The sequence below is a fragment of the Chiloscyllium punctatum genome, chromosome 39, assembly GCF_047496795.1.
Source record: "Chiloscyllium punctatum isolate Juve2018m chromosome 39, sChiPun1.3, whole genome shotgun sequence".
Classification (NCBI taxonomy): Eukaryota; Metazoa; Chordata; class Chondrichthyes; order Orectolobiformes; family Hemiscylliidae; genus Chiloscyllium; species Chiloscyllium punctatum.
The window spans coordinates 59605834-59621975 of NC_092777.1; the positions used below are offsets into that span (position 1 = coordinate 59605834).

The following is a 16142-nucleotide window of genomic DNA, read 5'->3' on the forward strand; positions in this document are numbered from 1 at the left end:
TATACAGATGAGCTTAGAGTCTGATGAGTAAATGGGACTGTGATGTTGTGGCCATTTCAGAGACCTGGTTGACTGCTCAACATTCCAGCGTTTCAATGCTTTAGCCAAGATAGAGAGGGAGATAATAGAGGTGGAGGAGCTGTACTACTAATTAGGGAGAATGTCACAGTTGCACTCAGACAGGACATACTGGAGGGCTCATCCACTGAGGCAATATGATAGCAGGTTATGGCCCAACAGGTTTATTTGAAAGTACAGGCTTTCGGAGTGCTGTTCCTTCAGCAGGTAGCTAGCTACCTGACAAAGGAGCAGATTTCCAAAAGCTTGTACTTCCAAATAAATGTGTTGGGACTATAATCTGGTGTCACTTGCTTTTTAACTTTGTCTACCCCAGTCCATCACCAGCACCTTCATATCATGAGGCAACATGAGTAGAGCTCAGAAATAAGAAAGGTGCAATCATTCTGATAGGATTTTACTATAGGCCCCCCAACAGCCACTGAGATATTGAACAGATATGAAAAGATGCAAAAACAATAGGGTTGTCATCGTGGATGACTTTAATTTCCCCAATATTGACTGAGATTTCCTTATAGCAAGAAGCTTAGACAGGGCAGAATTTGTTAGATGCATCCAAAAGGGGTTCTTGAAATAATATGTGGTTTGTCCAACTAGAGGAGGGGCCATACTAGATCTTGAATTGGCTCATGAGCCTGGCCAGGTGACTGATCTTTCAGTGGGAGAGAATTTTGGAAACAGTGATCACAACTCCTTCAGTTTTCAGATAGCTACGAATAAGTCCTTATTCCAGTAATTCCTTATTAGAATAAAGAACAAGGATGGCAAATTATGGGACCCATGGATGACTAGGGAGATTGTGAATTTAGGAGACAGTGAGGTCTGCAGATCAGAGTTGACAGTGTGTTGCTAGAAAGGCACAGCAGGTCAGGCAGCATCCGAGGAGCAGGAAAATTGATGTTTCAGGGTGGAGCCCTTCATCTGGAATGAAGGCTCCGGCCTGAAATGCTGATTGTTGACCTGCTGTGCTTTTCCAGATTGTGAATTTAGTCACAAAGAAAAAGGAAGCATATGTAAAGATTAGAAAGCTAAAATCAAACAGGGCCCAGGAGGAACGTCAAGAAAGTAGGAAAAAACTCAAGCAGGAAATTAGGCGAGCAAGGAGGGGTATGAAATGTCCTTGATGAGTAGGGTTAAAGAGAATCCCAAGGCATTTTATACATATATTAAAAGCAAGAGGATACCGAGGGAAGAGGGTAGGTTCACTCAAGGATAATGGAGGGAATGTGTGCTTGGAGGCAAAGGATATGGACAAGATTCTAAATGAGTACTTCGCATCGGTATTCACCAAGGAGAAGGACATGGAGGATAGCGAGAGTCACGTGGGCATGCTAATAGGGTATTTTGAGGTTGTGAAATAAATAATGTTAGGCCTCTTGAAGAGCATTAAGGTGGATAAGGATCCAGGGCTTGATGGGATCTATTCTAGGTTATTGAGAGAGGCAAGAGAGGAGATTGCTGGGGCCTTGACCAAGTTCTTTGTATCCTCACTTGCCACTGGAGAGATCTCTGTTGACTGGCAAGTAGCTAATATTGTTCCTCTGTTCAAGAAGGGGAATTATAAACCAGTATGTCTCACATATCTAGTTGGAAAGCTATTGGAGAAGAATCTTAGGGATAGGATGTCCATGCATATGGAAAAGCATGGCCTAATTAGGGACAGTCAGCATGGCTCTGTGCAGAGCAGGCTACTAACTTGATTTTTTTTAATGGAGGCGATGAGGATGATTGATGAAGGTATAGCAGTAGGTGCTGTTTACATGGATTTTAAACAAGGCTTTCGACAAGGTCCCACGTGTCGAAAGGCTAAGATGCATTGGATCCATGGTGACTTGGCCATTTAAATTCAGAATTGTCTTGCCCATAGAAGACAAAGAGTAGTGGCGCAATGGTGTTTTTCTAGCTGGAGGCCTGTGACTATTGGTGTTCTGCAGGGATTCGTACTGGACCTCCACTGTTTGTGATACATATAAATGACTTGAATGAAAACATTGATCGGAGGGCTCGCAAGTGTGCAGATGACACAAATATCGGGGGAGTTGTGGATAGTGTTCAAGGCAGTCAAAGAATACAGCTGAATAGAGATCAGTTACAGATATGGGTAGAGGAATGGCAGATGGAGTTTAATCCAGGTAAGTGTGAGGTGTTGTACTGTGGGACATCAAATGTCAAGTGAAAGTATACAGGTAATGTCAGAACCCGTAACAGCATTTATGTATAGAAGAATCTTAGGGTTCTTGTCTATAGTTCCCCGAAAGTGGTTACACAAGTAATAGGGTGGTAAAGAAAGAAGGAAATGATGTTGCAGCTTCATAAAAGTTTGGTTAGGCCATACTTAGAATATTGCATTAAATTCTGGTTGCCACACTACAGGAAAGATGTGGGAGGCTTTGGAGAGGGTGCAGAAGAAGTTTATAGGAGTGCTACCTGGATTAGAGGGTATGAGCTATAAAGGAGAAGCTGGACAAACTAGGTTTATTACTCTGGAGTGGCAGAGGCTGAGGAGTTTATATAATTATGAGATGCCTAAATAGGGATGACAGTCAGAACCTTTTTACCAGAGTTGAAATGTCTAATACTAGAGGGCATGCATTTAAGGTAAGATGGGCAAAGTTCAGAGGAGATGTGAGGGCAAGTTGTTTTCCCCACGGAGTGTAGGTGCCCAGAATGTGCTGCCAAGAGTGGTGGTGGATACAATAGGGACATTTAAGGGGTTTTTAGATAAGCACATGAATAAGCAAGAAATGAAGGGATATGGATATTGAGCAGGCAGAAGGGATTAGTTTAACTTGGCGTCATGTTCAGCAAAACATCATTGGTCAAAGAGCCTGTTCCAGTGCTATACTGTTCTATATTCTGTGTAATTCCTTTTGAAAGATACTTGAGGAAATTTATCAGTTTTCTTTCAACAATAACTGATAAATATTGCCTTTAAACAATATCACATTCAATCCACTTTATGTATAATCATTTACAAAGTGCACACAAAAAATGTCAAACTATTAATTACTATTTTGTTCACAAGCTTTTCAAGTTACTAATTCCTAAGTTCTTCATTTTTTAAATTAATTTGCAGGATGGGGGCATTGCTGGCTGCCCAGCACTTTTTGCCCATCCATAGTTGTTCTTGAGAAAGTGGTTGTGAGCTGCCTTTTTGAACAGCTGCAGCCTACCTGCTGTTGGTGGACCCCCAATACTGTTAGGGGAATTCTGGGAAATTGACCCAGCAACCAGCAGTATATTTCCAAGTCAATTGTTCATGACTAAAACCTTTAACATTGTTTGCATTACTTAAAGATTATGACATGTTAAGATGCTACATCATTAGATCTCAACTATCCATCATTAATATTTTCCCTAAATCTCATACATCAAATAAATCCTTAATAATAAATACAGAAAATTCTACAGATAGACACATCTGGAAGCATCTGTGGAGAGAAATGGGATTAATATTTCAAGTCTGATACGACTCTTCTTTGGACCTTCTGGTATGTTAATTCTTTATTTATAAATCCTTGTTCATTGTTTTAATTTCTTTACTGGGATTAGCAAGAACCTGTCACACTTTTCGAAGAATTAATCATTGAATATATGTTGCAGCCAAATGCCCTTTGTTCTTTAACAAAAAAACATTTTTAAGAAGTGATGGCATTCCTCAATTTGTTACGGTTCCATTATTTTGACTTCAATAATTACAAATTCTAATGAGAATTCTTAAATTTATTTTGTTCAAAAACTTGGAAGGGGTAAATAAAATTAAGATTATTGCTAATCTTTGCAGTGCATGTGCAATGTCTCCACATTCGCTGGCATATTTGTAACCAGCTTTAAAAGGACTGTTATGCTGATTTTTTTAAACTTTATTTGTCCATTTTTCTAATTTATACCTAAGATTTTGTACCTAAGATGGCGCCGGAAATGGCGACTTTGTGCACTTTTCGCTGTACTCATGTATCCCTGTACTTGAGTACATGTGACAATAAACCTGACTCTAAATTCTAAATAAGCTCTGAATGTTTTAGACCAAGAGTAAACAAAAAAAGTTTCACCTCAGCGCCATCTGGTGACAATTGTGAATGGATGAATGTATTGTCCTCCACGATAAAACATATTTATACATTTATGTTTACTACACTTTTCTCACAATAACAAATAACTCCGTTTTTAATGCAGGTCAGTCAGTGCAATTAAAGGTGCACACCTTATGGCAAGAATTCAGTGGTTATGTCTGAAGGATGAGAAAGCAACTACAGTGAAATCTAAACAAAGCCTTTGGTGTCAGTAGATTCCCCACTCACGCCCTCAGTATCTTAAATCGCGTCAGCAGGCACTTCCAATTTTCTTCAACTTATCGGCTTCTTTTCAATTGAACGCACTGTTAAACAGTAGTTTTGCCAGAAAGGGAAGAAAGCTTTCCAGTGCGTTCAGGACGTAAACCCCGCGGTTTATGCATACAACGTAGTCATATGATTTCCATTATGTGTGATAGCAATGCTTTACAATACATACATGTGTAATCAGAAACAAATGGAACGTTTAAAGCCATCAGAAACAAATGGAACGTTTAAAGCCATCAGAAACAAATGGAACGTTTAAAGCCATCATAAATGTGCTCAAATCTTCGTTAAGAATCAAAGAAATTCAACCCTCTCCCAGAAAAACACGACGTGAAAATCGAATAAAATTTTAGTTCGGACATGCATTTTTCTTTGAAAATAAAAAAAAGCCCACCATTAAAATAAACCACGGGAGCTATACTTACCTCCTCTACTGTCAGGGGCATGCAAATCCTGAACTCCTTCACCAACATAGTCCTTCCTCATAAGACTCTTTCCTTCCCAGAAACTCGCAATGTAACTCGATTTACTGTATTTCGAACGTAGTCACTGCACAGTTTATGGGGTGAAACGAATCAACCCTTCCTTAGCTTCTGAAGGTTCATGCATCAAAACACAACTGAGTCTTCGCTATCTTTCAGGTCCAGTTTCAAGTTCAGATCATGTGAATGCAGACAGTCGGAATACACAGAAACAGCTCCTTTGCGAGCATTACTCGTAACTGTATCTTGTTTGACGAACAGAAATCAAATAAATCACTTTCATTCCAGCAGAGTCATTGGTAAGACAACCTTACTATGCATTAACCAAAAAAAATGTAAGAATGTGTTAAGTCGCAACGCCACGGCAGGACTTTCTTGTTCCTTCAGTCTTTCCTTCCCCAGATAAAAGCGAAGTCGGCGTATTTCCTGTTTCAGGTACTGGGTATCTCCCTTACATAACACAGCAAACCAGCCTGGTTTTTACATTAGTTCTCCTCGCAGATCTCGATGGGTATAATGTATCCGATGACTATAACAGTTGTAGCAGAACTCCCTTCAGTGACGGCAGCAGAAAGGATACTGACTCCATCCAATAGGAACAAACTGGTCTGGAAAGTGGAGAATTTAAACAAAATATCACGTCTTTGATACAAAGCCTTTTAATTGCTATATGTCCCTTAGTGGGAATAGCTTGTTCAGTCATATAATCAAATTAAATATGTGGTTCTGATTATGACAAACGTTTTCAAATCTAGGTTGATTCAATGGATATTTTAATGCACACCAAATACATTAATAGTGATATGTCTGACAGTGATCAAAACAAAGTAATATTAATTAGTATGAACTGATTAACACTTCAAACTGAAATTTGATTATTTGTAAAATGAGGTGAAAACAATAATGTAATCTTGAACAGATGTTTGATTGAGTACTGCTAAAATATTTTCACAGAAACTAATCTGACTGAGCGCTTCAAATATTTTTAGTTAACTTGCTGGCGACAACAGAATTATTCTGGAAACAACTCGAGCAGTTTCCCACAGGTGAAAAGATAAAGTTGCCATATTTCAACTGGACCATAGGGATGCTCTCTTTTTAGAGCGAGATGATTACTGGTGTAGTTTAAACTAGAATTCACCATGTCTCAGGCAAGGGGAGAGGTTGACAAGGGGGATTCTTTCATGCTAACCTCAGCTCATGCAGGAATTGAACTCATGCTGTTAGCATCAGGCTGCAATGACAAATCAGCCATTCTGCCACTGAGTTAACCTACTGCAATGCAGGATACATGATAAAATAATCAGGATTATTAATTATTACTATTCCCTTTCTTGGTTTAGAATTTGGGTCTTTAATAAAAATTGCTGCTTAATACAACAAAGGCCTACACTTTCAAGTATCACTATTAACGTTTGAGAAGCAATTATACATCACCAATGGGACAGTGTATTTACTTTGAACACTTGAAAAACAGATTATCTAGTCACTACCATACTGTTGCTTGTAGAAGCTTGTGCGCAAACTGGCCTTTGTTTCTTACAACTTACACTTCAAAATCTCCATTAACTGTAAAATGCTTTTAAGATATTCAATCATGAAGTGTGTGTTTAGTTCCTTGATCACTGCAAAAATCAAAACCACACAAGATCCAGATTTCAATAACATTATCCAGTATCACAAAAGCCTTATTGAAAAAGAATCACTTAGATTTCTGCACTTGTCCCATGCCTGCAAACAATTTTGACCAATCAATCTGACAAAGTCTGGTTTCCAATACTTTTTCAGAATGACTGCCAAACTTCAGTAACCCTATTTGCATTACATTGTTCTTTCTCCCTGTTTTGTATCCATCATCTCATACATTTATACCTGTCGAGGACTTATCAACAGCAATAGCAGAATCATAACTTCATGGATAGGTGCATCCCTCATTTTCTCAAAAATCAAGTCAGGAAACTAATCCTGGTTCAATAAGCAGTGTAAAAGGCATACCAAGAGCACAACCATGTGAAATAACTGCAAGAAGCCAGTATCCATCACCAAGTCACCTCTAATTTACACGTGCATAGTATAGGACACTGACGCAACTAGCTCAGAGCCGGCTGCTAGAGTGGACAGAACCCAACACTTCTGTTTTTTTTCCCTTTTCTTTTTTTCTTTTTTATTTTCTTTTTTATTTTATCCCCCAGCACCCATGCTGTGTGTGTGCAGGTGTGAGACACAGTGAAAGACACAAGGTCCACCAGGAAGAAAAGAAACATCCGAGTGGCCAGTGACAAGCAGTCCCCTTCACATCAAAAGGGCAATGCTGTGTGATCAAACAGTGAAGGGGAGGGCAGGGATTAATTCAAAATAGAGTTGGAGGGGGAAATAATGCACTCCACTCCCTGTGGCGCCCACCTCTCCCTGAACAACTCCAGGGTGTCAGTGGACACTGCGTGTTTCTTTTCCAGAGACATCCGGGCTCTAACATAACCGCGGAAGAGGAGCAGGCAGTTGGCCCTAACAACCCCCTCCACGGCCTGCTGCCTGGACCTGTTGATGGCCAGTTTGGCCAGGCCCAGGAGCAGACCCACGAGGAGGTCTTTAGACCTGCCCTCCCTCCTCTGTACCGGGTGCCCAAAGATCAGGAGCGTGGGACTGAAGTGCAACCAAAAGCAGAGGAGGAGGTTTTTAAGAAATTCAAAAAGGGAGTGCAAATGCTCCCAATATATATGTGGTCCATAGAACCACAGAACAAGAGGTTGGGCTAGGAGTCCGTGAACCTCCGCAATCTGTGGTTGCAGGGGACCACTGCATGCAGCACCCTCCACCCCAGATCCCCGAGAGAAAAGGGGGAGGACTCCCGCGTAGGCAGCCCTCCACTGGGGATCCCCACCGCCCGGTGGCAAATGGGCACACCAAGGCAGTGGATGAGGGAGAAGGGGTGGACGGTGTGCAGCAGCAGTCGATACTGGGCCCTCCTTTTAACATCCTTAAAAAGGGACAAAATGAAAATTCTGAAGGCGGCTCAGGTTGTGGAGCACAGGCTCCCGCGGGAAGTACGGGACCTTGGGGCCAATCGCGGACGGGATCCCACCGCACACCTGAGCATCCTCCAACTGGTGCACTACGTCGGGTCCGAGCACCCCTGTTTTAAGGCATCAGATGGCGGTGGCCACATACCAGATGTGTACCGCTACCCTGCTCGCTATGTCCTGCAGCAGCGTCCAGCCCAGGCCCCCGGCACCCAGCACGTCCCCGACCCTGGTCACCCTCGCCACCAAGGCCCTCCCCTCCGACAGCCACTCGAACCCACGAGTACGGAGGTGCGGATTCCTGAGCAACGGCTCCCTGACGACAGCCACTACTGCTGCTGGAGGGTAGGCGTGGCACGATTCGACCACGTTCCAGACAGTTATCAGGTCCTGGTAAAAGACAGGCAGCGTGTTGTAGTTGAGGTTACGCACCTGGCGGAAAAATACATCGCCAGGGCGCACCACCTAGGAGGAGGCTCGACGTAAAGGTATCACTGCGAGGTCCGAAGGCGGAACGTCGGGACCTGGGTGCGGACGCACACCAGCGACTGACCGCCCTCCTCAATAGGGAGACTCAGAACCTGCGCAGCAACCCAGTACATCTTTTTGTCCAAGAAGTCGACCTATGTTCTCTGGATGTCAGCGACAAAGCCAGGAGGAGGGACCAAAGTGACCAGCCAGTACCACAGCATGGCAGCCACCAGCTGGTTTATGACCAGCACTCGACTCCTGTAAGATAGCACTCGGAGCAGTCCTGTCCAGCGGCCTTGGCGAACACCTCTGTTTATGTCTGTCAGTCAGGACTCCCTGATTGGGGCTGTTGACTCGGGCCAATTGGGGTACTTATATTCTATCAGGCACACCTGGCCAGCATTATTCCAATCTCTACATTCCTCTCCCTCTAAGCCCTAAGATGGAAGCCTGTTCTTTATCCTGTCGCTTCTCTTGGGGTAATATTGCATCAGGTCTGGTTCCTCTAACTCTACCTCAGATACTGGTGGTGTATACTGGACCCTAGCCTATGTCTTATGGCAGGGAGTCTCAGCCGAAATTCATCATCATCTTCAGGTAATAATGGCATTAGGTCTGCAACATCTGCCATGTCATCTTGTCCCGAGAGGATTTTTTTTGCTGAGAGGGGGAGAACCCACAGCCTTTTCAGATGTTCTGATGGGCCAGATATGAATTGCTCCCCTCCATGTGCAAGGTTGCTGGATCATTTGCTTCACATGCTTGTTCAGGTCTGCCTCTCCTACCTGAACATTGTATGTCACCGAATCAGTCCTCACATCGACCATGCCTCTTTCCCATGCAGGGCTATGCCCGTGGTTTCAATACCATAAGACCATAAGACCATAAGACATAGGAGTGGAAGTAAGGCCATTCGGCCCATCGAGTCCACTCCGCCATTCAATCATGGCTGATGCGCATTTCAGCTCCACTTGCCAGCGTTCTCCCCGTAGCCCTTAATTCCTCTAGACAACAAGAACCTATCAATCTCGGCCTTGAAGACATTTAGCGTCCCGGCTTCCACTGCACTCCGTGGCAATGAATTCCACAGGCCCACCACTCTCTGGCTGAAGAAATGTCTCCGCATTTCCATTCTGAAATGACCCCCTCTAATTCTAAGGCTGTGTCCACGGGTCCTAATCTCCTCGCCTAACAGAAACAATTTTCTAGCATCCACCTTTTCAAAGCCATGTATTATTTTGTACGTCTCTATTAGATCTCCCCTTAATCTTCTAAACTCCAACGAATACAATCCCAGTATCCTCAGCCGTTCCTCATATGCTAGACCTGTCATTCCAGGGATCATCCGTGTGAATCTCCGCTGGACACGTTCCAGTGCCAGTATGTCCTTCCTGAGGTGTGGGGACCAAAACTGGACACAGCACTCCAAATGGGGCCAAACTGTATCTCCATAAATAAACCATCTCTCTCGCTTAACAAAGTCAAGTCTGGCACTGGTATTCTTGGTGCCATTTCACCTCCCCCCTCAAGCCTGGGAAGATCAGATCGAACCCTGGTGCAGAGTCTTCTCTCCATTAGCAACTCTGCTGGTGATGTCCCTGTAGTTGTGAGAGGAGTGGTCCTATAATCAAACAGGAACTGGAACAGTTTGTTATCGAGTGAAGCTATAAACTTCTTTTTAACTTTCTCTTCAACATTTGGACTGCTTTTTCCACAAGACCATTAGACAATGGATGGCATGGCATTTAAGCCTAATATGCTGAAAGCCATTCAACTTTAGGAAATACTCAAATTCCCTGCTTGTAAATGATGGCCTGACGTCTGTGACTAACACCTCCGAGAGTCCATGCGTTGCAAAAGTTGCTTCCAGCTTTTCAATGGTCATCCCAGTGTTTGACAAATAAACTCTGTGCACATTGAATGGGCATCCACATCGAGCACGTGAAGGGGCCAGCATAGTCGGAGTGTAACAGTTTAGGGTTTACCTGGCCACTCCCATAACTGTGGGGGAGCTGCTGGCGATGATCTTTGTCTTTGTTGGCACTCTGGGCACTGCACCATCAACGTGACAATGTTCAATTAGCTATATCCAATTCTGGCCACCAGACATAACTTCTCGCCAACATCTTCATTTTGGAAACTTCTGGATGACCCTGGTGGAGTTCAGTCAGTATCTGGCAGTGACCTTTGTTCAAGACAATCACTTGCTCCCTATAATATACCATGGTGATCTGGTCTCAGGGTGTCCAGAAAGGTTTCAATTCTGGTTATGATGACCCTTTGTTTTCCTCATCACCACCAGCTGTTTTAGTTTTGCCAGGTTGAGATTTTTTTGTGTCCACAGTCTCATATTGTCGGCGATGATCAGAAGGGTGCCCAGACTATTCTTGTAGCAGCACCACCACTGGTGTATCTGCCAGCAAGAGGCGGCTCAAAGCATCCATATTGCCACTTAGCCTCCCAGATGCTGTTCCAACTCATAAGTGTACACACTCAGAATAACAGCCCACTGTTGAATTCAATCTGAAACTATGAACGGCACAAGCCTGTCCTCTTTCAGCATCCCTAGCAGGGGTTTGTGATCCATTACTATTACAAATTTACTTCTATACAGGCATTGGTGGAACTTCCTTACACAAAAGATGACCGTCAAACCTTCCTTCTCTAACTGGGCTTTTTTTTAAGCAATAGTCAAAGTCCAAGAAGCATTTGCTATCAGGCGTTCCTCTCCACTGGCCTATGGGTGAGCCAACACTACTCCAATACCACATGGGGAGGCATTGCATTGTCAGGACTACATCTCTCTTGGGATTGTAGTGTGCCAACACCTTAAATGATGATAGCTGCTTCACTTCCCTAAATGCTACATCTTGGTTTCCAGACCCTTTTCCAGGGCTGACCCTTTTTTAATAGCAGAAGCAAGGGTGCCAGTTTAGAGGCCAGGTTATGTACAACTATTCTGTAATAATTCACCAACCCAAGGAAAGATCTTAACTCTATGATATGGGAGCCGGGGCACCTTTGATCACATTCAATTTATCTTCTGACACATGTAATCTGGTCTTAATCAACTGTCGCCCAAGAAGGTCACTGGGGATGCCTAGAACACACATTTTCCCTTCCTAAGGCATACATTGGCCTTGGAGAAATGTTTAAGCATTACGTCTAAGTTCTCTAAATGCTTTTTGTTGTCTTCCTGGTTATTAACACTTCATCCAGATAAATGCCAACCTTGTAAAATGTTCTCCATTGTTGACTGGAAAATGGCACAGGCTGATGATATCCCAGTATGTTGGTACTGGGTATTAATTGCAGCATTCTTCTTGGAATCCTCACCGAATCAGAACTGCAGGTATGTATTACTCATATCCAGCTTCACAAAGGACAGCCGCCTTCCCTTTGTCAGTTTTGCATCTAAGTCCTCTATTCGAGGGAATGGTTATTTGTCCAGTTGTGTAAAGTGGCTGACCAATCGCTTGAAACCTCCACAAGAGTGAACCAACCAGTCAGACTTCAGTCGGTACGATCAATGCTACCCATTCTGCAAGCTGCACTGATTTGATGATTCCTTCACTTTCCAGCCTCCTGATTTTTGCCTGTGAGGCAAATGGCACTGGCTGGGCCTTGCAGAATGGTGGAATTGCTTTTTGGTCAACAAGTGAGGGGGCCTTGGCCCCTGTGATAGTCCGTCGACCTTCCTGGAAGACACTTAGGTATTTAATTAGGATTCACTTGAAGAGTCCTGCCCGAAATGTTGTCTCTCCTGCTCCTCAGATGCTGCTTGACCTGCTGTGCTTTTTCCAGTGCCACACTCTGTCTAATCTTCACAAAGGCAGTCATTTTCTAATCAGAAAATGTTGATCCAATCAAGTTGAATTTTACTCAACCAATTTCATCCCATCAAACCTACTACACAAATCAGTGGTAACTGAACGAGCTGCTTCATAGAAACAGACCAGAAGCAAATATTTACCCTTAATCTGTAGGGGTTTCCCAGTATAGTTCTCAGCCTAACTGAGGTCTTAAGGGTTCGAGTCCAGAGCGAATTTTGGTAAAGACTGGTTCTGCAACTACTGATACAGCCAGCCGGTAATGATATTGAACCAGGTGACCATTTAACCATTCGCTTAGTTTCATTGGTTTTGCTTTGGACGTTGCTAAGCAAAATAACTATCACAAACCAGGGTTCCAAACTAGGGACTTCCAAGGGTATGCACTCTCCTGGATGCCGGCCTATAAAATCTCTTATTCAATTCAGGCCCAGTAGGAATCTTTTGCTGTCTTGAGTCCACAAACTGGCAGCAACTGCAATGGTTTGCCGGCCCGGATCCTCAAGAAAATTATAACTGTTTACCAAAGATTAGTTTTGTTTTGGGTGTTTGCTGTGGGCTGACACAGAACACTTTTGTTCGGATATGTCCTGAGTGAGGCTATGCAATTACCTTCAATTAAGTGGCATTCCCCAAGCTCACCTAGCCTAGTGAGGGTGTCTGCTTCCACCAGAATACGCTGTAACTCAAAAGCTCCATTTGTTGCATTTTATAATGATGAAGCAGGTTCTACTGCCTGTTTGAAGTCCAGGTGAGCTTTAGCTAGCAGCACTTTTGCATACTCATCATTAATCGCATATACAAATAGGCTCTCAACGTCTCACTTTAGACTTAAACCAAAATCACACACCTCTGCCAGTTGTCTCAACCCCATCAAAATTCCCGATATGGATTCACTAGTTCTTGAACTGCCAAGCAAAACTGACAGCATCTCAGAATTAGAGGAAGCTTGGGGTTGTAATAATCCCTTCTAGCTCCATAAACTCAAAAGGTTTCAGTATCTGGTGCCTTGGGGAAAGTTAGGCTCTTAATAACCAAAAAAGCTGCAAGTTCATGAACTGTCAGGAGAATTACTCATTGGGGTAGACTTAAAACAATGTCATTTGCCCAGAAAAAAAAAGTTTTTTTGCACATACTGGACACAGTCTTCAGGATCAAATGAGTCAAGCTTCCCAAATTAGCAACATGATATCAGAAATGCTTACCCCAACTCAAAGATGACTATTGTGAGCGAATCCCTTCAGGGCTTTTATTTTCTTGTTGCCATTGAAATAACTCTATGAAGGCCGGTATCCTGTCATCCTTTATTTACACATGCACATTAGATGACACTGATCCAGCTAGCTCAGAACTGGCTCCTAAAGTGAACAGTAGCCCTGACACTTCTGTCTCTGTCAGCCAGGACTCCCTGATTGGACCAGGTTAACAGCCTCAATCAGGGAACTCAGGTCATCTGTCTCACTTCACTCTAATCATTACACCATGCATACCAAAAAATGTGGTGCCAACCTGGATGAAATCAAATCCAAAATGGTGGACAGGAGAGGATCATGGCTGTAGGTGTTGCTTTTTTTTTAAATCGCTGGAGATGATTTTTTTCTCTTTCTTATAGCAGTTATTTTTATAAGTTTTGCATGGTTTTTGGAACTTTAAAAAAGATTTTTAAAAATGATACCTTAAACAGGAGGACAATTACAACATTGAAAAGGGACCTGGATGGGTACATGAATAGTAAGGGTTTAGATAGCTATGGGTCAAATGCTGGCAAATGGGACGAGATCAGCTCAGGATATTTGGTTGGCATGGATGAGTTGGGCCAAAGGGTCTGCAGCCATGAATAGTGCCATATGATTAAATAATTAGCCAGGGGAAAGACTATTTACATTCCCATCTTCAATGATCACAGATGCTGTGAAAAAGACAAGGATGAAACATCTGCCTCCATCTTCAATCAGAAGTGCTGGGTAGACAATCCATCTGGACTTCCTCCTGAGGTCCCAGTATTTGTCTCACCAGTCTTCAATCAACTTAACTCACATCATATGATATCAAGAAATGGCTGAAGGTATGGGATTCAATGGGCCCCAACAACATTCTGGATGCAGCGGTCAGGTTTTGTTCTCTAGATCACACATGAATTCCTCTGGATAATGTTGTGGGGCCAACCAGTTGCCCTTTCTTCAAAGATCGTCATAAAGTAAGAGGATGTTTTTGATGATTGCAGGTCAGTTCCATTTGCAACTTCTCACATAATAAATCTCACTCTGTACTGCATGCAGAAATGCTCAGACAATATTAAAGCTAGAGCCGATAGGTGTATAATATATTCATTCATATTGTAGTAGCATCAGGCAATAACTATCTCCAACAAAGTGGCATCTAAACATCTCCACATTACATTCAAAAGCATTGGCATGGTCGAAGACATCTATCGTCAGCTTCCTGGGTAGCATCATTACGCAGAAACTTAACTGCAGGAATATATACCACATACCTTGATAGTAAAATGCAACATCTACAAGGTCCACTGCAACAAATCATCAAGGTCCTTTGATGGTAGAATGGGATTTCAATTCAAGGGCACTAATATTTGGGAAAATGTGAACAGTACCCCCATTGGGACAATCCTCACCCAAACCAAGGTGGGACCAGTGTTCTGGTGAATCACGTAACTAGGATTGTAGTGTGTATATTGAAATAAATAGTGCAGGAAAAGGATCATGGGGGACACTGATTCCAAGGGAAACAACGAGGTAATAGAGCGAGACAACAATGCGATTAATAATGACCAGAATGTGACAGGACAAAATCACAAATTTAAAAAAGCATCAGAAAATATAAGACTGCAGATTTCAAAAACCTTATCTAAAGGTGCACACCATTTGTAACAAAATTGATGTATTGCTGGCAGATATAGAAATAGTTTTTTTATTCACTTATGGGACGTAGTCATTGCTGGCAGAGCCAGTATTTATTGGCCATTCCTAGTTGCACATGAGAAAGTGCGAATGAGCTGCCTTCTTGAGTTACTGAAGCCCATTTCCTACAGCCACACCCAAAATGGTGTTAGTGGGGGAGTTCCAGGATCTTGACTCAATGACACTGAACATACAGCAATATATTTCCAAGTGTTGATGGTAAGTGGATCGGAGGGACATTTGCAAGTGGTGGCATTCCCATGCATCTGCTGCCCTCATCCTTCAAGAGAGTAGTGGTTGTGAGTTTACATGCCCTGACAGCCATCACTGAGATATGATTACAGGGTGACCAAGGCTGGGATCCTGTATATGGACAGGTACTTGACATTCCACAAAAATGGAAGCAAGGAAAAAAGTGGTCAATCTTTAATTAATGATGCCATTAGTACAGTAATGAGAGGTGGCCTTAGCTCAAAAGGGTTAGAGATAGAATCAGTTTGGGTAGAGATAAGAAATAGTAAAAGGTATAAGATCACTTGTGGGAATAGTTTAAGCCCCTTAATAGTAGTTACATTGCAGGACAGAGCACTGAGTAAGAGATAAATAGGGCATTTAAATAATGTAGAACAATAATCATGAGTGACTTTAATCTTGATGGAGAGTGGAAAGATCAGATTTGCAAAAGTAGCCCAGAAAAAGTAATTCACAGAGTGTATATTCAGGACAATTTCTTAGACAATGTATGTTCTACAGCACCTAGCTATTGTCGACAATGGGGAGATGGGAGTAACAAACAATCTCATTGTAACAAAGCATTCAGATGACAGAAAATGTAACATGACAGACATTTATATCCAGTTTGAAGGGGAGAGGTGCAAGTCAAAGACTAGAATTTTAAACCCAAATTAAGGTAATTATAACATAACACAACAGCGATAGGAAAAGTATACTAGGAATCTTGGCTCAAGTATAGATGATGCAGTGGCAAATCTTTGGAGAGATA

At 42.7% G+C, this 16142-nt stretch overlaps 1 protein-coding gene across 1 annotated transcript in view; it reads right to left on the bottom strand.

The window, feature by feature from the left end:
- The window catches only part of LOC140464117 (cytoplasmic phosphatidylinositol transfer protein 1-like), a 300622-nt gene that overhangs the window by 280477 nt on the left and 4003 nt on the right, over positions 1-16142 (bottom strand). The window contains exon 2 of the mRNA XM_072558863.1: positions 4844-5508. Coding sequence (XP_072414964.1) covers positions 4844-4891 — 48 coding nt within the window. The 5' untranslated portion in view covers positions 4892-5508. The remainder of the gene's footprint in view (positions 1-4843; positions 5509-16142) is intronic.